The sequence below is a fragment of the Hemiscyllium ocellatum genome, chromosome 22, assembly GCF_020745735.1.
Source record: "Hemiscyllium ocellatum isolate sHemOce1 chromosome 22, sHemOce1.pat.X.cur, whole genome shotgun sequence".
In the NCBI taxonomy this organism is placed as follows: Eukaryota; Metazoa; Chordata; class Chondrichthyes; order Orectolobiformes; family Hemiscylliidae; genus Hemiscyllium; species Hemiscyllium ocellatum.
Genome location: NC_083422.1, coordinates 50,428,767 through 50,452,224, shown reverse-complemented (window position 1 = coordinate 50,452,224; position 23,458 = coordinate 50,428,767). Strand labels below are relative to the sequence as shown.

Genomic DNA, 23,458 nt, shown 5'->3' with positions numbered 1-23,458 from the left:
CTGTACATTTCCCATCAACCACCACCCTTTGTCTTCTTTCAGCTAGATAATTTCAGATCAAAACTGCTAAATCACCTTCAGTCCCAAAACTCCTTATTTTGTGAGTCAATCTCTTTCACACAAGACCTCCCAGTGCTAGCTAAGCTACACTGGCTCCCAGGAGACAGTGAGGGCTACAGATGCGAGAGATCAGAGTTGAGAGTGTGTTGCTGGAAAAGCACAGCAGGTCAGGCAGCATCCAAGGAGCAGGAGAATCGACATTTCGGGCCGGAGCACTTCATCAGGAATCCAGCCTGAACCGTCGATTTTCCTGCTCCCTGGATGCTGCCTGACCTGCTGTGCTTTTCCAACAACTCACTCTCTACACTTGCTCCCACTTTGGCTTTGTACAATTTGAAAATTCTCTTCCTCTTTGCTCCATTGCCTCACCCCTCCTTCTCTCTGTAATCTTGTCCAACGCCCCCATTCTCGATCTCCACTCTCCTTTGGTTCAGCCCTCTTGTCCATCCACAGTTTCCTCTGCTCCACCATTGATGACTGGACCTTTAACTCCCTGGATTCCAGGCCTGGAGTTTAATTTAGATAAATGTGAGGTGCTGTATTTTGGGAAAGTAAATCTTACCCGGACTTATACACTTAACAGTAAGGTCCTAGGGAGTGTTGCTGAACAAAGAGACCTTGGAGTGCAGGTTCATAATTCCTTGAAAATGGAGTCACAGGTAGATAGGATAGTGAAGAAGGCATACTTTGATATGGTCAGAGTATTGAGTACAGGAGTTGGGAGGTCACATTGTCACTGTACAGGACATTGGTTAGGCTGCTTTTGGAATATTGTGTGCAATTTTGGTCTCCTTTCTATCAGAAGGATGTTGTGAAACTTGAAAGATTTACAAGGATGTTGCCAGATTTGGAGGATTTGAGCTATAGGGAGAAGCTGAACAGGCTAGGTCTGTTGTCCCAGGAGCATCGGAGGCTGAGGGGTGACCTTATATAAAATCACGAGAGACATGAGTAGGATAAATAGACAAAGTCTTTTCCCTGGGTTGGGGGAGTCCAGAACTAGAGGGCATAGGTTCAGGGTGAGAGGGAAAAGATATAAAAATGACTGAAGGGCAATTCTTTCACGCAGAGGGTGGTATGCGTATGGAATGAGCTGTTAGAGGAAGTGGTGGAGGCATTTGGATGGGTATATGAATAGGAAGGGTTTAGATGAATATGGGCCAAGTGTTGCCAAATGGGATTAGATTAGGTTGGAATATCTGGTCGGCATGGACGAGTTGGATTGAAGGGTCTGTTTCTGTGCTGCATATCTCTATGACACCATGACTCTGTGACTCTGGAATTTCCTCTCTAGCACCCTCCATCTCCTCCTTTAAGATGCTGTGTAATGCCTTTTGCATTAACCAAGTTTTTACTGACCAATCCTAATACCTTCCAATATGGTATGAGACTTTCTGTAAGGTACCTGGGGACATTTTACAATATTAAAGATTCTAATCTAAAGGCCTAATGTTGAGATCAGGAAAGCATATGGGATACTGAGCACTGTAAATGTCAACATTGAAAACAAAACTGATGTCAAACTTTTACAAAGCTGCAGTAAGGCCCAGCAAGAATATGATGAACCATCCTGAGGATCTCACTTTAGGAAGGATGTCCTTGGTCTTAGAGTGAGTGCATTGGTAGGTTACTAGAATGATGCCAAGGATGAGAGACTCTACCTGGATGGAGAGACAGGAGAAGCTGTGATTGTTCTTCTTTGAGCAGATTTAATCGAGATATTCCAAATTATGAGGGCTCTGGACTGAGCACATGCAGAATAATGTAGCACTCTGGTGAGTGTGTTGGTCACCAGCAATTGTGGCTATAAAGTAATTGGAAATTAGGCATTTCTTCACTCTTGGGATTATTAAGATCTGAAATCAGGTTATGTTGAAACTTACAAAGACAATGTCATACAGTGACAGAGGTCTACAGCAGACAAAAACGCTACTTCAACCCATTGAGTCTGTGCCGATCAAAACCAAGCACCTGGTTATCCTAATCCCACCTTAAATACTTCCTTAAATGTCACAAAGGTTTCTGTCTCCACCACCCTTACTGGCCGCGTGTTCCAGATTTCCAACACCCTTTGCGTGAATTAATGTTTTCCTCACATGCTCTCTAAACCTCTTGTCCCTTCCTGCAAATCTGTGCATCCTGGTCGGTGGTCCCTTCACCAAGGGAAAAGGTTGCTCCCTGTCTACGTCCCTCATCTGAGGCATGCCCTCCTCCCCTGTCTCTTCTAGTCCAAGGGAAACAACCCAGTCTGCCCAATCTCTCTCTATAACTCAGCCTCAATAAGAAGTCCAATCTGTGGGATGAAGGGGGAAAAGTCACGGTGCTAAATTGGACATCTCTTTGCAAGAGACAGCACAAGCATGATGGACTAAATGGCCTCTTTCAGTGCTATAACATTCTACATAATTGCGTGCCACTGCTTTTATATTGAAATAATTCCCACGGGGAACATCTAAACTACCTAGAACAGCAGCCCATGACATCTTATCAAATTGGAGAGAGGAAGGGAAAATAGTTACATGACTAACTGTCCTGGGAATTGGGCTCAATTTGCAAATTAATTGAGTTCACACGTACCATGAATTTTTTGCAGCACTGAGTCCTAGCACATGCTCACACTCCAGCAGAGAATATAATGAAGGAAAACAGCGCAGAGGCTGCTTCTTTGATTGAGTGCGGCTCGTGAGCAGAAGGAGGTCAAGAGACAGAGAGAAGGAGGAACGGGAAATCATTCACTCTGACGGTCTCCACTGGTTATTGTTGGATTGGTTCCAGAGACTCATTCCTCTGGGAAACGGAGTCACCTTAAGCTTCAACCCCTTTCTCTCTGTTGGTTGCATCTGACTTTGCTTCTGAGTCAGTTGTTTTGACCGGCTCAGTATTCCTCCTTACAAAGTACCACGGATGTGAAAGACTGTTCAATCAATCCAGCCTAAACAACATTACACTCTTCTTATTGACACAGATGATGTCTCTCAAGGATTGTCGGTTATTTGTTCAACCCGTACTGCCCAGGGTCCATTTCAAGTGTCACTCAGCCTTACACACAGAACTGGCAAGCACCAATCCTCAAATAACTTTCTGCTACTTTGAACCCGGATCATCTTGTGTTCCTTCCATCTGTTTAATTTAAACTAATATTCCAGACTAACCTTTTCCACCCCATTTGTTATCGTGCACTCAACTAGTAAATCGCCTGACTGATTCCACCTTCTGTAGATTAAAAAGATCAGGCCTCTCAGTCTGTTCTCGTAATTCAGATCCTTGACTCTGAGGATTAGCTCTTCCCTGCACCACATCCTGCCATCGTACAGTCGTGATTATATCTCAGTGACCAGGACTGGACATATTGCTCAACAGTGCCCTACAGTTTAAACACAATCTGTCTTGCTTTTGGCTGCTCTGGTTGTAATTCAGAATCCTATCCGCGTTGCCAATCATTGCTGTGCATCTGATGCAAATGGGAAGCAATGAGTCTACTAAGATTCTAAGACATTCCTCATTCTTACCAGGAGGTCATAGAGACGTACAAAATGGAAAAAGACCCTTTGTCCAGCTCGTCCATGCTGAGCAGATATCCTAACCTAATCTAGACCCATTTGCCAGCATTTGGCCCATTTCCCACTGAATCCTTCCTATTCATGTATCCATCCAGGTGCCTTTTTAATGTTGTAATTGCACCAGCCTCCACCACTTCCTCTGGCAGCTCATTCCATACACGCACCACCCTCTGCGTGAACAGTTGCCGCTTAAATCCCTTTTAAATCTTTCCCCCTTCATCTTGAACCTATGCCCTTTAGTTTTGGACTCCCCTATCCTGGGGAAAAGACCTTGTCTATTTACCCAATCCAAGCCCCTCATGATTTTATAAACCTCTATAAGGTCACCCCTCAGCCTCTGACGCTCCAGTGAAAACAGCCCCAGCCTGTTCAGACTCTCCCTATAGCTCAAAGCCTCCAACCCTGGCAACATCCTTGTAAATCTGAACATTTTCAAGTTTCACAACATCCTTCCAAAGCAGGGAGACCAGAAATGAACATAGTATTCGAAAAGTGGCCTCACCAATGTCCTGGACGGCTGCAATATGGCCTCCCAACCCCTTTGCTCAATGCACTGACCAATAACGATAAGCGTACCAAACATCTTTTTCACTATCTTATCTACCTGTGACTCCACTTGCAAGGAACTATGAGCCTGCACTCCAAGGTCTCTTTGTTCAGCAACACTTCTGAGAACCTTGCCATTAAGTGTATAATCCTGCCCTGATTGGCCCTACCAAAGTATTTCAAATGCATCATCTCTTGCAACGTCATCATTTTAAATCAGGATCATCTTCCTTCACTTTTATATTCCCTTCCCCTTCCCATCCCCATCATCCTCTTGTCAAAGCAACTGAGATGCTGTTCATGGGTTTGAAAGAATGCCACCTAATTCCTCCTGCCGTGAAGGTGCATGGTGAGCATGTGCAAAGTGCCAGTACTGTGACTGTTTCACTTTCCCCAAATCAATACACACATGCAGGAGTTCTCAGCAAAAGCAGCTTAGATTCCGTACTTTTAAAATGATTAAACTTCTCAAGACATCTCACAGGAGCAGAATAAATCAAAAACTGACACAAAGTGTATTTGGACAGGTTTACGAAACTGTTTTAAAGGCAGAGGGAGAGGTGGGGAGAGGCAAGGAGGTTTAAGAAAGGAATCCCAGATCTTCTCGCCCCAGGCTGCTGGAAGTACAGCCACTATTGGCGGAGCGATGGGAATGGGGTTTATCATGAGGCCACAACTGGAGGAGCGTGGAGATGTCAAAGGGCTGTGGGGCTGGAGGAGATTATAGTGATAGAGCAAGGCAGACTGGCCAAGGAGGCGTTTGAGGACAGGGAGGAGAATTTTAATTCAAGACTTTCTTAGACCAGAAGCAATATGAGTGAGTCTAGATCAGAGTGGTGCTAGAAAAGCACAGCAGGTCAGGCAGCATCCGAGGAGCAGGAAAATCAATGTTTCGGGCAAAAGTCCTTCATCAGGAATGAAGGCCTGACTGACCTGCTGTGCTTTTCCAGCACCACTCTAATCTAGACTCTTGATTTCCAGCATCTGCAGTCCCCTGGGCAATATAGAACATAGAACATTACAGCACAGTACAGGCCCTTCGGCCCTCAATGTTGCGCCGACCAGTCATACCAATCTGAAGCCCATCTAACCTACACTATTCCATGTACGTCCATATGCTTGTCCAATGATGACCTAAATGCACTTAAAGTTGGCGAGTCTACTACCGTTGCAGGCAAAGCATTCCATACCCTTACTACTCTCTGAGGAAAGAAACTACCTCTGACATCTGTCCTATATCTATCACCCCTCAATTTAAAGCTATGCCCCCTTGTGTTTGCCGTCACTATTCTTGGAAAAAGGCTCTCCCTGTCCACTCTATCTAACCCTCTGATAATATGAGTGAGTGCAAAGTGTGAATGGTGAATGGGCTTTGGTGCAAGTTGGGATGTAGAAAGCAAATACTGTGTAGGTTGGTCAGTGCATGTGACAAAGTGAAGGTGCTGTATTGCAGCGGGCCATGTCCCTACCTCTGGGAGAGCAGCTCCAGATTTGTGACCTGTTTTAGACTTGATGACCATGGAAGGTATGTCATAAGATGGTGGAACAGATTGAAGATCAATCTGTAAATCCTTCCAATCTGCCTATAGCAACTGATAAGAGCAGGAGTTTGATGATTAGCCAGAACTGTGTGAAAATGATGGACGAATTAATAGCCTCCTCCAAATTAAAACGACCCACATGCAAGTTCTTGCCTGGGGTCTTACCAGGGGACAATCAAACGCGCACGGGCATACCGACAGACCCAAACACAAAAAGATAGACGCACTAACAGACAGATACACACACAGACAGATACACACACAGATGGTCCGACAGAACCAAACACAAACATTGACACACACACACACACACACACCCCCTGACAGACCCATACACAAACAAATTCAGACACACACACACACAGACAGACAGACAGACTGACAGACCCATACACAAACAGATTCAGACACACACATACACACACACACACACACACACACACACGTACACATGAAGAAAAGGTAAGGGTGAATGTCAACGGACTACTACGCCTTCTCCTACTCTCTCTGTCTTGCTTATTTTCTCTCTAACATTCTCAGCCTTTCACCCAGCCTCTACAATAATTAAAAGGAAGTGGGTTGAGTTCAGTTCAGCATTTCGAGGAAGTTTAGATCCAATATCTACATAATAGCACATGTTCATGACTATACACTAATTATAATAATGTACATATATAATTCAGTGTTATTCAATTGGAAAATGGTTGTATTTATACAGCAATGTTTACAACTTTAGGATGTCCCAAAGTGATTAACAACCAATGAAAAACGGTAGAAAGTGCAGCCACTTTTGCAACATGAGAAACACAGCAGCCAATTTGCAAAGTGATAATAACCAGATAATTTGCTACAACGATGGTGGTTGAGGGATAAATATAGGCCGGTACACTGGGGAGAACACTCATATTCTTCTTCAAAACTGACTTCTGGGATCTTTAACAGCATTTGAGAAATTGAGAGGACCTCTGTTTAACAGTTGGTCCTCTAAAAGATAGCACCTTGAGAGCTGCTCTCCCTGAATGTTTCCACTGAAGGTTCAAGCTGGAGTGGGAATTGAAGCCACAATTTTCCACTCAGCCATGTTTAATGCAAATCATAAATTCACCTGACCATTTAACCCCTCCCTTCCCCAGCCAGAATACCTAAAGAAAATAGATTTGCAAATTTATTTAGAATACATCTAAACTTATTTCAATGCCTTTCCACAGTGTAGGGATTCTACGAAATCTATGAAAATCTATTAGATGATGTGTGGGCTCTCCCATGGTGACACCCGCAGCATGTGATAGGACAGAGTGGGTGCCAGTTTCTGCCATGTTGTGGTTCTTGTAACAACACCATCCAGGTGGGTTGGCCATGCCAGTGCAAAAGATGGAGGAAGCCTGAGTTACGTGCAGTGTGAAAGAACTTCCTGTGATCTTCACTGCTGCTTTCCAAATGAATTATCTCAACACCGGTCTCGCTCACAGCACGAGCCATACTTCTGGATTGAAATAACAATGAGGTTGAGTTTCTGCTGGTTGTGAATGTTTGAGTGGACCCGTCAAATTCTAAACCCACTTGGGATTAAATTCCATCAACAAAATCTGGGACCGAATGCTGCTGCCTGTGATGGCAACCATGAAACTATCATTGATTGACATAAAAGCCCATCTGGTTAGTAATGTTCTTCAGATGAGGAAATTCACCAAATCCTTGCTATCCATGGAGGACAGAACCTCCCATGGACAACACAAAAACACGGAAGACGATTATAATAGAAATCCCAGCAAGGACCGAGCAATCCATTGGGAACTAGGCAAAAGTGAGGACTGAAGATGCTGGAAACCAGAGTTTAGATCAGCGTGATGCTGGAAAAGCACAGCAGGTCAGGCAGCATCCGAGAAGCAGGAAAATCAACGTTTTGGGCAATAGCCCTTCATCAGGAATGAGGGCTATTGCCCGAAACATTGATTTTCCTGCTCCTCCGATGCTGCCTGGCCTGCTGTGCTTTTCCAGCATTATTCTAATCCATTGGCAGATGACAATTTAGGAAAAAAGTCAGGTTCGGACCATCATCACAGGTACCCAGATTTGTGTGTAAAAACATCTACATGCGATGAGGATTGTGTCTATGCCGTCCTTACCTGGTTTGGGGAGCCGTATAAGTACAATGGCTTTAAGTGCTAGTCAGACTCTTTGAATTTTCTGGCAAGCTACTTTCCTCCTGTTTCCCCAAAGCCTGTCTGCCATTTAAAAGGAATGAGTCAGGAATGTGATGGAATACCTTCCAATGACCTGGATGAGTGTAGCTCCAACAATGCTCAAGAGGCTCCAAACTATCCAGGACAAAGCAGCCCGCTTGACTGATATCACATCCAGCAACTTCACAATCAATGCTCAGTAGCAGCAACATCTACCACCAACAAGATGCACTGTAATGACTCACCAAGGCTTCTCCAATAGCACCTTCCAAACCCACAGTCACTACAACTAGAAGGATAAGGGCTAGAGATACATGGGGACACCATCACCTGCAAGTAACCCTCCAAGCCACACACCATTCAGATTTGGAAACATATCGCTGTTTCTTCAGGGTGGTTGGGTCAGGTTCCTGGAATTCCCTCCCTGGCAGTATTGTGGGGCTTCCTACATCACCTGACCGCAGCATTTGCATCAGGCAGCTCCCTACCACCTTCACCAAAACAATGGGTTAAACGGCCTCCCTCTGCACTGTCACTAGTTTACAATTCCCTGATTCTAAAACTGCACCAGCTTCTTGGTCTACAAGACATTAATGAATAAAGGATAATGTAAGTAAAGAAAAAAATCCAATCCTGGAGCAAGCTAGTTAACATCCCTCAACTCAGCACCGCCCTCCTAACCTGCAATCCTCTTCCTGACCTCTCCGCCCCCACCCCACTCCGGCCTATCACCCTCACCTTGACCTCCTTCCACCTATCCCACCTCCATCGCCCCTCCCCCAAGTCCCTCCTCCCTACCTTTTATCTTAGCTTGCTTGGCACACTCTCCTCATTCCTGATGAAGGGCTTATGCTCGAAACGTCGAATTCTCTATTCCTGAGATGCTGCCTGGCCTGCTGTGCTTTGACCAGCAACACATTTGCAGCTGTGATCTCCAGCATCTGCAGACCTCACTTTTTACTTAAAGGTTTGTATTTATGCCAGCGAACTTTAGCAGAAACCTGAATTCTAAGTTTACCAGCACAATTGTAGGTATCATTTCTACAGTGGAAACTCTATCTGTCTATTTATACTTTTAGCAGCATGTACTACTGAATGAGCTGAAGTTAAATCACTGGTAAGCTTAAAAGTAACAACAAACAATGCAGCAATTTAGCAAACAAAAAACTGAAAGCCTCTTTGTCCCACACCCAGAGGTAACAGTGTGTGTAAAGGCTGATCCTCATGGGTGGGTAGGGGCAGAGGTGAGGTGCAGTTTATAGGTGCCTGCAGCGGGAGACAGAATCAGAATTAGTGACTGTTTCTATCTCTCCTTTAAATTTCAATGAGCCAGAAATGTTGCAAAAACAAAACTGGTGATGAACAGAAAACAAAGGGGAGAATGGCTATATTAAAACAAATGAGGCATAGAATAATCAGCCCTTGGTGAACAAAAGCGCCAGTGATCACTCTCCTTCTGAACAACAATGTTAGAAAATTAAGACAGAGAGATAGGAGACAGAGAGTCAATCAAATAAAAAGAAAGACATTTGCCTGACTATGAAATAAGGACTGTGGAGAGTATAAATCTATAGGTTGATAAATTGGAACAGGAATGATGTGGGATCATTGGGCCATGTGCATACAAGATGAAGGAAATGGGAGCAGTCAAGGGATTCCTGATTTGTCCTGTTCACCTTCAGTGTTTTCTGTCTGCCTGTTTGTGATGGATGGTGAATTCACTAAAAACACATCAGGGACAGAAGCAGCACCAGGTGAGTTGCCCTTGCAGAGAGCTAGCACAGAGACAATGGACTGACTGGTCTCCTACTTCTGGGCAGTAACCCTTCTGTGACTCACTGCTTCTTTCTCCTGCTCAGAATGGATTCCAAATTAAATTCCACCTTCCAGGTTTGAGCTGTGATGACAAGTCATCAACCTGAAACATTAACTTTGTTTCTCTCTCCCAAAGGTTGCTGAGTATTTCCAGGATTTTCTATTTTTATTCCTTTTGCTTGTTTCTTTTTTTGGAGGGGAGGGGAGAAGTAACAGAAGGAGGAGGGAGCTGTTGGGTTAATGATGAACATTGTCCAGGACATACGGTAGGACTCCCCCTACTCTTCCAACCTGTGCTGGGGATATGATTATTGCATCCAAATAGGAGAGGAGATAGGGAACACTGTTTAACATCTTGATATAAAGGACAGTGTTGCCTTGGCTCTGCCCTGGAGAATTGGCCTAGATAAGAAAAAACATTCTGTGGCAGAAAAGCAGCATTCTCTCAACTCGTGGGAGTTTGACAGACTACTCTTTGTTACAGAAGTTCTTTTCAAATGGACCTGATCAAAACAAGTTCAATTGGTCGCTCTGTTTAAACTCCTCCACCTGAGCTTGACAAAGGAATTGTTTATCATCAGAAAACGAAACCAGCTTCCCTTTGCTCAACACTGACGTTGATGAAATAGATCCCGAGATTATGCTTTCTATCTTGGCTCACTTATCGAGCTAGCTACTGGCTCAGAGAAAAACCCCAGAACTTTCATCTTTTTTCTTTCATGGGATGTGGGCATCAATGGCAAGTTTAATTTAATCTAATTCATTTGTTGTCCATTCCTAATGGCCTTGGAACTGAGTGGTTTACTCAGCCATTTCAAAGGATAACTGAGAATGAACCGCATTGCTGTGGGTTTAGAGTCATGTGTGGGCCAGACTAGGTAAGGATGGCAGATTTCATTCCCTGATGGTCATTTAGTGAACCAGATGGGACTTTTACTATAGTTGATGATGGTTTCATAATTCCCAGATTATAATTAAATTTAAATTCCACCATCCACTGTCATTCCCAGGGCACTCGGAGCTACCAATCCAATGACATTATCACCTTGCCACCATTTCCCCTGATATAGGCCATTTGGCCCATCAAGTCTGCTCTATTATTCAACAAGCTCAGGGATCATCTTCTACATTGACTTCACTTCCCTAACCCTTGAATTCTAAAAACCTAACAATCTCATACTGGAATTTTCTCATTGTGGTGGAATGGTTAATATTTTCTGAAACTTAGAAGAATGCAAGGTAACCTCATTGAAACAGATCAAACATTGAGCGGGTTTGGTAGGAATCTCAGCTTTGTGCTGAATTAATGCAGTATGAGAAATGGGCTTGACTCAGCCCTAGTGGTAGAAAGACCATTCATTAAATACAGAGTCAGGAGTGTGGTGCTGGAAAAGCACAACAGATCAGGCAGCATCCAAGGAGCAGGAGAATCGAGGTTTCAGGCATAAGCCCTTCATCAGGCCTCATCGGATGCTGCCTGACCTGCTGTGCTTTTCCAGCACCACACTCTCGACTCTGATCTCCAGTACCTGCAGTCCTCACTTTTTCCATTCATTAAATACACACAGAGATAAGCACAGGGTGTCATGGTGGCTCAGCGGTTGGCACTGCTGCCTCACAGCACCAGGGACCTAGGTTTGATTGCAGCCTCGGGCAACTGTCTGTGTGGAGCTTGCACACACTCTCCGTGTCTGCGTGGGTTTCCTCCGGGTGATCTGGTTTCCTCCCACAGTCCAAAAATGTACAGGTTAGGTGAATTGGCCATGGTAAATTGCCTCATAGTGCCCAGGGATGTGCAGGTTAAGTGTACTGGTCATGAAAATTGCAGGATTACAAGGAATAAGATTTGGTGGGATGCTCCTTAGAGGGTTGGTGTGGATTTGATAGGTCGAATGGCCTGCTTCTCCACTGTAGAGATTCTATGATTCACTGCAAATGGCTGCACCTTCAGGAAACTGGGATAATAGCTGTAAGTGGACAAAACCCTAATCAGGATAGCATCTAATCCAGAACTATGCAACCCCTGGTCTCTGAAAGACTGAAATATACTTAAAATTTCAAAAAATCAACAGAATGTCTCAATCTCTGAACTTGATCTGTGACTAAGCAGAGTGCGCAGTGGGTGAAAGGTAATTATAGACTCCTGCAAATGTGTTGCTGGTCAAAGCACAGCAGGCCAGGCAGCATCTCAGGAATAGAGAATTCGACGTTTTGAGCATAAGCCCTTCTGTCTGGTTCCCACAGCTCTGTACAGAAGCAATATAAGGCTGCTGTTATTTATATACTCAGTACCACAACCTGGAACCAATACATGAGATGAAATCACAGGGAGCCAGTTACATCGAAGATCTGTGTTGGGTGAAGTGTTTGTACACGGTCAACTGTATGGATGGATATATGGCGAAAGTAAGGACTGCAGATGCTGGAGATCAAAGTCTAGATTAGAGTGGTGCTGGAAAAGCACAGCAGGTCAGGCAGCATCCGAGGAGCAGGAAAATCCCGAAATGTCAATTTTTCTGCTCCTTAGATGCTGCCTGACCTACTGTGCTTTTCCAGCATCACTCTAATCTGAATGGATACATTCCTTAGTCATCTGGGAGGGTCTTAGGTTTCCTCAAGCATAAAAGGTGATGATGACATAGCTTGTAAGGTGGAACAGTTGGCGGGAAAAGTTTGATGCAGCCTATACCATCGGCACAATGCACTGCAGTGACTCACCAAGGCTCCCTCAGCTGTACCTTCCAAACCCACTACCATCTCGGATGTATCTAACAGATACCACCTGCACGTTCCCCTCCAAGCCACTCACCATCCCGACTTGGAGATAGATCACCGTTGCTATGGCTGTCGCTGGGTCAAAATGCTGGAACTCCCTCCTTCTGCATTCAAATATACCCCAGTGTACTGGTTCAAGGAAGCCACTCGCCCCACTTTCTGAAGTGTGATAAGTGCTGGCCTTGCTAGCAATATGCCCACAATACCAAAATGAATTTTATAAATGACATTCCTCAACATCATTACAGTTCAGCGCCTGTCGTATGAAACTTAGCAAAGCTGCATGGACCCAACACCCAAGGACAAATCTACACAATGTGACCCAGCAGTAGGTACTTAAACTGACAACTGACCCTTGCCTCTGTCCCCAGCCCACCCTTGCCTTTACCTTCCACTCACCATCGCCTCTGTCTGCTACTCACCCTCATCTCTGGATCCACCCTCATGTTTACCCTCCACTCACCCTCATCTCTGTACCCACCCTCGCCTTTACCTTCCACCCACCATCGCCTCTGTCCGCTACTCACCCTCATCTCTGGATCCACCCTTATGTTTACTCTCCACCCACTCTCATCTCTGCATCCATCCTCACCTTTAGCTTCCACCCAACCTTCCCTCTGTCCTCCCCCCACGCTCAGCATTTCCCTACATACCTCTCCTTTATCTGTTCCTGCACCACTGTCATTCTTGCCCCATCCCTAAGCTCCCCCCACCCCCCTGCTATGCCCCCCACCCAGCTTTGCCTCTTTTGCCCATGCTAACTCAGGGAATCAGAGGAAATTAAGACAAGGGTCCCTTTTTCTCCAGAGACAAACAATCAACTCGAGCGAGGAAAAGCCAGCAAGACAACTGTCTCCCGGGCAACGGTTTGTTCCGAGGAGGAAGCTCAGCACAGCCTTTCGGGGGGGCTCCCTGTCAGAAAGGCAAAAGCGCGAAGACGTTCAATGAATTCGGGCTCTTCCTACTGGCAAACAGCCAAAACGACTTTGCAGGTCTGCTAACCATGTGGGCAGTCACTGAGACACTATATTCCAAGTTTACACAGTAGCTGCGCCTGAATGAGACAGGATCCTTTTTGTCAGCATACAATGAGGTAATGTTAGAAGTATAAAGCTGTTTATTCTCTCGTGTCTCTCCCTCGTTCCCACTCGCACTGAGGCTGCAGGTTGATGTGTTTCACCGGCACTAATCAAGGACCAAATTAAAAGATCCCAGTCAGATTCCCTGATCTGTGGATCAGTTAGTCAACTTCAGCAGCAACAGTCATTAGGGACAGACAATGTATCTCAGTGTTAACATTCACAAACACGATACCAGAATCTAATGGTTTGACAGTACCTAGCAAGACAGAAAAAAAACACAACCAGATCAGGGTTCATTTTCCACTGTAAAGAGGAAGTGGTCGTTCAAGATCTTTAAAATTATGAAAGGGTTTGACAGGATAAACTACAGAAGAGGCTTCTGGGCCAGACCAGAACTTAGCGGTTAGCACTGCTGCCTCACAGCACCCGGGTTCAATTCCAGACTCGGGCAACTGTCTGTTTGGGGTTTGTACATTCCCCCCGTATCTGCTCCAGGTGCACTGGTTTCCTCCCACAGTCCAAAGATGTGCATGTTAGGGTGGAGTGGCCATGTTAAATTGCCGATAGTGTCCAAGGCTTTGCAGGCCAGGTGGGTTAGCCATGCAGGGTTACAGGAATAGGGTGGAATGCTATTCAGGGGGTCAGTGTGGACTCGATGGGCCTACCTCCACACTGCAGGGATTCTATGGCTAAGGGCCATCAATATTGGGGATTCACTAACTAAATAGCCAAAGTCTGAGAGGACCATAGGGTTGCTCTCTCTTTAGAGAGAGATAGATTTAACCTGGGGGTTGCCACAGGGGAGGAGAGGGATTCAGAAGGTCAATCCTTCGTGGTAACATCAGTTAGAGTGGGGATTAAACCCACATTGAAGGGCCGACTGAGCCCCACCAATACATCACTTGAAACCCGAGCGTGGTGAGAATGTGGAACATGCTCCAGACTGAGAAGGGAGAGAGAAGAATATGCTGATTGAATACAATGTTTAGTGAACAGAAGCCTGTCTGGGGTGTAATGAGGCCAAATGGTTTGCCTTTGTGCTATACACTGCATGTTTTTAATGTCATTCGGTGCTGCTGAATTTAGGTGTATGGGAAAAGAGATGGTAGCTGTCTGCTTCATACTGCAGTCATGTGAGGTCAAACCTGAATGTACAATCAGGACTGGGCTTGGCATGGCTGGCATTGGGTGGACTGCCAAGCCCACCTACTTGGATTGATCGAAGGAACGGCCACTGGAGAATTAATAGCCCTTTGCCTTTTTTTTTGGGACATTCCAATGTGGCTCAAAGGGCCAAGGAATCCCAGCAGGTTACACATAAGCCTTTTGGCCAGAGTAAACATCTAGAGAAAAGGGTATTAGTCAAACAAATGAAGGAGAAATAATCACAGAGATTTCAGGAGAATGTGGGAATAATTGGATTACTCCTCAAAAGGGAGTGATCACAGGAGTGATGGACCAAATGGCTCCTTCTGTATTTCACAGTTCTGGAAGATTGCCAAAGTTTCAAAAGTATTCCTGGATAAGAGACTGGTTGCCAGTCAACTCACAATCTAATGTGCATGACTATGTTGCAGGCTGGTGGTGTAGTGAATATATAAAAAAGCCAGACACATTGGGTACCGCTATAGAGAGGACCTGAGAACAATTCAGAAGCTGCGTGATCAGCTTAGTCAGAAATAAGCTACTCGGTATATGGACTGGAGCATGTCCATCCAACGCTGTCGGAACTGATTCCCCATAAAGTGTGCACCCTAGACACGGGGAGCTGTGGAAGTGAGTCACAAGACATAACCAATGTGATCAGCTTCAACGTGACTTTCTGAAGGAAGCTAGTTATATTATTTGCACCCCCTTAAATGTAAATCTGTAGAGCAGCTGAATAAAAACAATGCTGTTATCAGGCAATGCATTTTAAAGCTGAACGTTTAAAAGCCACTCAGATCTGAATCAATCAATGTTATTGTTGCTGAACTAATAAGCCTTTGTTGTAGCTGTCACCATGAGAAATCTGCAAAGACCCGTTTCCTTCTAGCTCTCTCAGGGTAGTTCAGCTGAGTTCCAAATCTGTATCAGTCTTTGCTAATGGCTGAGAAGCATCCAGGGCAGACCTGGACCTTTGTGTCTAATTGATTAGAATGGGACACCGTATTCAGGCTATGCACAGAACAGAGCACTCTAAAATTTTAAAATCTTTTTAATGAAAAGTAATACTTATTGGGAGGCAGCATGACTCCAGAGAGGATAGGGAAATGTAGGTCGAAAAGTATGGCGCAGGCAGTCAGGCAGCATCCGAGGAGCAGGAGAGTCGATGTTTCGAGCATTAAGCTCTTCATCAGGACCTTATGCTCAAAATGATGACTCTTCTGCTCCTCAGATTAAATTACTTACAGCTTGGAAACAGGCCCTTCAGCCCAACAAGTCCACACCGACCCTCTGAAGAGCAACCCACCCAGACCCATTCCCTGACATTTACCCCTTCACCTGACACTACAGACAATTTAGCATGGTCAATTCACCTAATCTGCACATTTTTGGACTGTGGGAGGAAACAGGAGCAAACCCACCCAGACACAGGGAGAATGTGCAAACTCCACACAGACAGTTGCCCGAGGTGGGAATTGAACCGGGGTCTCTGGCGCTGTGAGGCAGCAGGGCTAACCACTGTGCCACCGTGCTGTCCACTGATATTACCTGTCTGCCTGTGCTTTTCCAGCACCACACTCTCGACTCTGACCTCCAGCATCTGCAATACTCATTTTCTGCTAGGATACAGTAATGGCCAGTATGAAGAGTCACACAATGACAGACTAATAAAGAAGAGAGCTCATGTGGAATGAGGATTTCGTATCTAACTCCATGCTGTCCCTGTCCTGGGAGTATTTGATGGGACTGTGTCATGGGAGCTTTACTCTTTACCTAACCGTGTGCTGTCCCTGTACTAGGAGTGTCTGATGGGGACAATGAAGAAACATAGGAAATAGGAAGAGGAGTAGGCCATTCAGCCCTTTCAGTCAGTTAAGCCATTCATTATGATCATGGCTGCTCATTCAACTCAATATGCTTTTCCCTCGTATCTTTTGATCCCTGTAGTCCCAAGTGCTATATCCAGCTCTTTCTTGAAATCACAAAATGTTCTGGCCTTGACTACTTTCCCTGTGGCAGTGAATTCCACAGACTCACCACACTCACCACATGAAGAAAGTTGCACAATGCTATTTCGCTAATAACGATGATTTCCTTCAGTTCCTCCCGCTCACTAAACCATGTGTTCCCCTATACTTCTGTTACTTGTATTCTCCTTTGTGGACACAGAGCCAAAGTGTGTATTTAGCTGGTCAGCCATTTCTTCATTCCCCATTATAAATTGCTGTGTTTCTGACTGGCTGCAAGGCATTGGCATTTGTCTTCATCAATTTCTTTTTCACACCTCTAGAAATGTTTGCAGTCAGTTTTAATGTTCCCCGCAAGCTTACTCTGATACTCGATAGTCCCTTTCTTCATCATTCCCTTTGTCCTTCTTTGCTGAATTTTAAACTGCTCCCACTTCTCATGTCTTTTGCTCTTCCTGGTCAATTTGTGTGCCTCTTCCTTGGATCTAATACCATCTCTAACTTCTCTTGTTAGCAATTGTTTGGGCATCTTTCCCTTTGCACTTTTGCCCCAGATAGTAATGAACTAGTGTTACAGTTCACCCGTGTGAATTTGTATGCTTGCAATTGCCTTTCGACCATCATCCCTTTAAGTACTGCCCCCTAATCTCCCATAGCCAACTCATACCATTGTAATTTCTGCTATTTAGATTCCTAGTGTCAGAATCAATGACATCACTCTTTATTTTGATAAGGAATTCTATCATATTATGGTCGCTTATCCCCAAGGGGCCTTGCATAATTATATTGCCAATTATTCATTTCTCATGCCACAATGGCTGTTCTCTGGTTGGCAGATGGAGGTTTACTCTGTACCTAATGACATGCTGTACCTGTCTTGGGAGTATTTGATAGGGACAATGTTGAGGAGGGTTACTCTGTATCTAATCCTGTGCTGTACCTGCGTTGGGAGTATTTGAAGGGACGGTGTGGAGGGAGCTTTATTCTGTATCTAAGTCATCCTGTAATAACCTTGGGGATTGTTAACGCCTGAAAAGTGAACATGTTCCTTTCTCCAGCACTAACACCCTTCGCATTAATGAGCACTAAGCTAAACCACAGTTGTATGATGCTCTTGTACTCCTAGATGCTCGGAAGCATTCGTAATCACATCCGTTTGGGAACAAATCCACTTATGCCTCGTTTCCCGTAACTTCAAGGAACTTTAAATCATTTCTAATTAAAAAGCACTGCATTCGTCTTGTCAAAACATGACACTGAAAAGGATGGTGCCTGTGAAACAGAGAGTCACCCACACCCTGAGGCACTTTCCTTTTGAATAATAAGAGCACATTTTCCCCAGCTTCAATAATGAAAAGCTTTGTTAAAAATAAATTGAAGGGGCATTCCCTCAATGGTGCGGGCAGTGAGTTCAGTACCATGCTGACAGAGTTCGGGGGTACACCGGGTCAATTCACGGTCAGTGCTGAGCTTGACACTCTATATTTTGACGTATATTTGGTCAGGGAGGGGAGGAAACCAGCTTGTTTCAGTCTTGTCGCCTCGTTTTAGAGGTGAATGCGGATACATGCTTCCTCCTGGATGATATCACGACAGTCTGCTACAATAAAGTGAATGGCCGCAGTCTCTCCGCTCTCTCTGAATAAACTGCTCTTGTGTCAGTTTATTTCACCATCCCTACCATGGATCAGTTTGCGCTCTCCTTTCTGTATCCAAAGGTGATGCCAGGGACTTGAGTTTGAAGTCCAGGCTGACAGTCCCACTGCAGTACTGAAGGAGTGGTGCGCTGTCAGAGGCACTGCCGGTTGTCTTAATGATATTAAACTGAACCCCCACCTGCCCTTTCAGTTGGACGTCAAAGATCACTCAACAATATTCTGAAAACAGCAGGAGGGGAACTCCCTGGTGTCCTGTACACACTTTATCATTCAAACTACATCCTTAACACAGAATTTGTTGGCTGCTGCAGCTCCAACAACACAGGAGAGACTGCAGTTCAAAAGCTCGTCATGGCCAGCAAAAAGGTTTGAGATGTGCTGAGGTGGAATGTACTATAGAAAATGACACTTTTCAATCTATCATTGTAGCACACGTAGAGGGTGTCTCGCGATGCTCTGATTGCTGACTTCTCCGAATATATTGTGGGTTTTTGGTTTGTGAGGGTGATCCTTTCAGAAGAAACGAGAGATCAGAAGTTGATCCATGTGTCACAGATTGGTAAGGAGTCCATCTCTCACAATTTTCCAACACAAAACTGCTGGTTCTTATGGAGAAGCTCTGACCAATAGATACAAATGATTCAACAGTGACTGCTGAATTGATAATGACCAATGAACTGATAGTGACCACTGATTCAATAGTGACCATTCATTCAATGATGACCATTGTTTCCATGCTGACCATGGATTCGATAGTGACCATTGATTTGATAGGAACCATTGATTCAATAGTGCCCATTGATGCAATAGCAACACTGGGTAGAAATCACTAATCAATACTGACCATAGACTCATAGTCACCATTGATACAACAGTGACCACTGATGCAATAGTGACTGCCAGACCAATGCCCCCTCTAAGCCTTTCTGTTGGCTTCTCTCCCACCTGATGCTGCCTGGCTTGCTGTGTGCTTCCAGCCTCCTGCCTGTCTACCTTGGATTCCAGCATCTGCAGTTTTTTTTTGTCTCTTTCTGTTGGGTGCAGCCTTGTTCATTTGGGTGCATGGTACCTTAAATTTATTTAAGAATGTGATCATACTGAAGAGAGTGCAGAGAAGATTCACTAGGAATGTGGCCAGTGATTCAGCTACAAAGAGAGACTAGATAGAATTAGAATCCCTACAGTGTGGAAACAGGCCCTCCGGCCTAACAAGTCTACACCGATCCTTCAAAGAGTAACCCACCCAGACCCATTCCCCTAAATTGCACCCAACCTACACATCCCTGAACACTATGGGTAACTTAGTACGGCCAATTCACTTAATCTATGCACCTTTGGATTGTGGGAGAAAACCGGAGCACCCAGATGAAACCCATGCAGATATGGGGAGAATGTACAAACTACACACAGATAGTTACCTGAAGCTGGAATCAAACCCAGGTCCCTGGCGCTGTGAGGCTGCAATGCTAACCACTGAGCCACTGTGCAGCCCAAATAGTCAACTGACAGGTAGTCTGGAGTTGTTTCCCTGACAGCAAAGGAGTTTGAGGAGGGGGGGAGCTAATTAAGATTTAAGAAGTTCTGAGGAGCATAGACAGGGTAGATAGGGAGAAACCTTTCCTTTAGTTGAGAAATCAAAGCAGGGGGCTTAAAATTAAGGTAAGGAGCATGAGCTTCAGCAAGACTTTTAAGGAAGAATGTTTTTACTCAGAGGGTGGTGGTTATCTGGAACTCACCCTCTGAAAGAATGGTAGCGGTGGGAACCATCACAACATTTAAGAATTATTTAGACGATCGCTTGAAACGTCATAGCAAACAAGGCTATGGGGTAAAAACAATGACTGCAGATGCTGGAAACCAGATTCTGGATCAGTGGTGCTGGAAGAGCACAGCAGTTCAGGCAGCATCCAAGGAGCAGCGAAATTGACGTTTCGGGCAAAAGCCCTTCATCAGGAATAAAGGGCTGATAAATGAGACTACATTAGATAGGCATTTTCACAAAGAAACTGAACAAATATTTCAAAAGGAAAATGTTAAAGTGCTATGTGGAACTTGACAGGAGTGTAACTAATAGGCTAGCCCTATCAGAGATTCAAGAGCCAAACAGCCTCCTTCTGCCCAGATAATTCTGTTTTGGTCGTTTTCCTTCTGTCTTGGGTTTCTCACCTTAGAAAATGAGATCCAATGCCCCCTCTAAGTAGAATGGCTCCTTGTACTCTTCTGCATGAGGTGCCTGGGTTTTTTCCAAGCTCTACTCAATGCAGGGGTGATGTGGGGAGCGCCTTGCATTCCCAGGGCCAAGAGGATGTTGGGATTAACAAAGTCTCCTCGAAGCCTATTCTATGGCCACAGCAGCTATTAACTCCCCTGGGATTTCACCCATGGTTATTCACTGCCTGCTTTTCTCTCTGTGCTTCAGTTAAAGATGTGAAATGAATGTATGCAGAATACTGACATTTCTAAACAGAAGAAAGCCATTCTGCCCATTCTGCCTCTGCTTTTTCCATATCACAGTCGATTTCAGCATGTGCTACACTCCTGCAACTCACTACCAACCATCTGGTCCCTGAGTAGCATGCCAAGCATTTAGGCAGCTGTAAATAGCTATATATTCTTCCGAAGAATCCTTTGTGACAGGCTTCATGTATACCATAGCCTCGGGGAATGCATTCTGTGAGGAAAGAGAGGTTACCAGGTAGCGAAACTGCTGTCTAATTATAGGATGCACTCGCTAATCAACACGGCATTCTCACTGATTCGAGCAATGTTATTATAAAGAACATATTACATCGGTAATTCAACAAAGAATCGTAGCAGAAAAGCTTGCAATCACATTGCAAAGTGAGTGTAATAACTGAGATACTTAAATTGAGGCTGATAGATGTGGATGAGAATATTATATCTGGAAGATACAATCAGTGCAGTGTATATTGGATCTGATTGTACAATTTCAGACTGGTCTGTACCATGTTTTGGTGGTAACACATTGTATCACAAAAGTCATTAAGAACGCAGGGTTAATTGCCAAGGATATTACTCACAGTCTGTAGAGAGTAGGGTTCTTTTGAAAGAGTAATTCTGGCAAGGTCTGTAACTGATTCCGATTCAGCCGCCTGCAAATTAAAAGGAACAATCAGCAAGAAGAGAAAGTCTGCAATTCCAAACAAATGATGCTGCCTCTTGCTGGGCCACTCACTGTCCTCTCGTACTCAGTACAGTTTGATACTGAGCGTGCCCAGGTACTGGACTCTGTGGTGGATGTCCATTCAGTAAGGTTGGACAGCCAGTGTTCATGAACGGTGAGGAACCTGGAACTGTATTCATACAGTAATACTTGCAAAATGCATTGGAAAGGGATCCAGTTGATGTTCTGTGCACAAGCTCAGGATCTTAGTGTCAGTTGTTGCTCCCAGTCGAGATCTGGGATCAATTCAGACTTGGGATAAATGGGAAACAATACATTCTGGTGTAGCCCAGTACCACAGGGCTCAATGATTTCAGAGGAAAATCCTGATAAGTTGTAATGAAGACCAGTAGCTACTGGAGCATCAACACTAGCATTGCTAGATGGGCTGAATGATCTGTGTTGAAATTCAATGCAATTAAACCCTAAAATCTCTGCAGTTGTGGGGTGGGGGTGGGGTCAATGAGGTTCAAATTCCTACTTACAATCTCTCCAACTCCTTCATGTCCTCAAATGCCCCTCGGTCAATGGTGCTGATGTGATTCTCCATGAGTTGTCTGGGAGCAGAGAGAAACACAGGACAGGTAATATGAGCGTCACGGTTTGGCCTGGTGGCATATTGAATCTGGACTCTCAATACAAGATTAACAGGCATAGAAACATAGAAACTGGAAGCAGGAGCAGACCATCCTATTGCTATTAATGCATGGTTGATCATGTATTTCAATGCCATATTTCCATTTTCTCTCAATACCCACTTTAAAAAAACCTGTGGACAATCCAGTCACAGAAGATACAGACCAAATCTGTCTCAAACCTGTCCATTGATTACCAGACTCAGAAAGATGCCCATACTATCTCTTCACCTTCAATTCTCCTAGTTTAAGTCCAAGTGATGTCCAAGGTAAACCTCTCTCTATGCTGACCCTATCAAAGACTCCCAGAACAGGTACAGCATAAGGATAGATCTAGAGTAAATCTCCCTCTTCACCATACCCATCAAACACTGCTAGGATAGGTACAACATGGGGTCAACATGAAGGTCCCACCTTCTCAACCTCACCCTTTGCCTGCGGTGTGGTGATCCTCAGGTTAAGCTCTCCCCCAGTCTTTTCTCTCTGCTGGGAGAGAGTAGCCTATTAGTCCCCTGGGACTGTGGTGACTTCATTTTACCTTCTTTACAACATAGAGTGTGATACAGGTGAAGCTTCATCTACCCTGCCCCCATCTAACAATCCCAGAACAGACTCAGCTCAGAGTCTGATATAGAGTAAAGCTTCCTCTACACTGTTCCCATCAAAAACCTCACAGTATAGGCACAGCAGGGAGTTATAGAATCACAGTTATACAGCACAGAACTGACCTTTTGGTCCATGCTGACCAGATATCCCAAACTGAACTCGTCCCATTCGCCAGCATTTGGCCCATATTGATACACAATGTGCCATAACCAAGGCAGGCACCTCCATGTGGTGAAAAAGGCATTTGGCACACTTGCCTTCATTGCTCATTCCTTTGAGTATAGGAGTTGGGAAGTCACGTTGAGGGTGTACAAATCATTAGTGAGGTCTCTTCAGGAATACTGTGTCCAGTTCTGGTCACCCATTTACAGGAACGATATTATGAAGCTGGAGAGGGTTCATAAGAGATTTGCCAGCGTGTTGCCAGGTATGGAAGGTTTCAGTTATAAAGAAAGGCTGGAGAGGTTGGGTCTTTTTTCACTGGAGCAGAGGAGGTTGAGAGGCGACCTTATAAAAGTTCATAATGTAATGAGGGGTATAGATAGAGTTAATGGCAGTTGTTTTTTCTATAGAATGGGGGATTTCAAGACTGGGTGCACATTTTTAAAGTGAGAGGAGAGAGATTTTAAAAAGACACGAGGGGCAAATCCCTTACACAGAGGGTGGTTCGCATGTGGAATGAACTTCCTGAGGAAGTGGT

General features: G+C 44.7%; 1 protein-coding gene across 1 annotated transcript in view; it reads right to left on the bottom strand.

Moving 5' to 3' along the window:
- slit1a (slit homolog 1a (Drosophila)) overlaps positions 1-23,458 on the bottom strand; it is a 278,048-nt gene that overhangs the window by 216,034 nt on the left and 38,556 nt on the right. Inside the window, exons 3-4 of the mRNA XM_060842211.1 lie at positions 22,003-22,074; positions 21,375-21,446 (exon numbers count right to left, since the gene is read on the bottom strand). Of these exons, the coding sequence (XP_060698194.1) occupies positions 21,375-21,446; positions 22,003-22,074 (144 nt within the window). The remainder of the gene's footprint in view (positions 1-21,374; positions 21,447-22,002; positions 22,075-23,458) is intronic.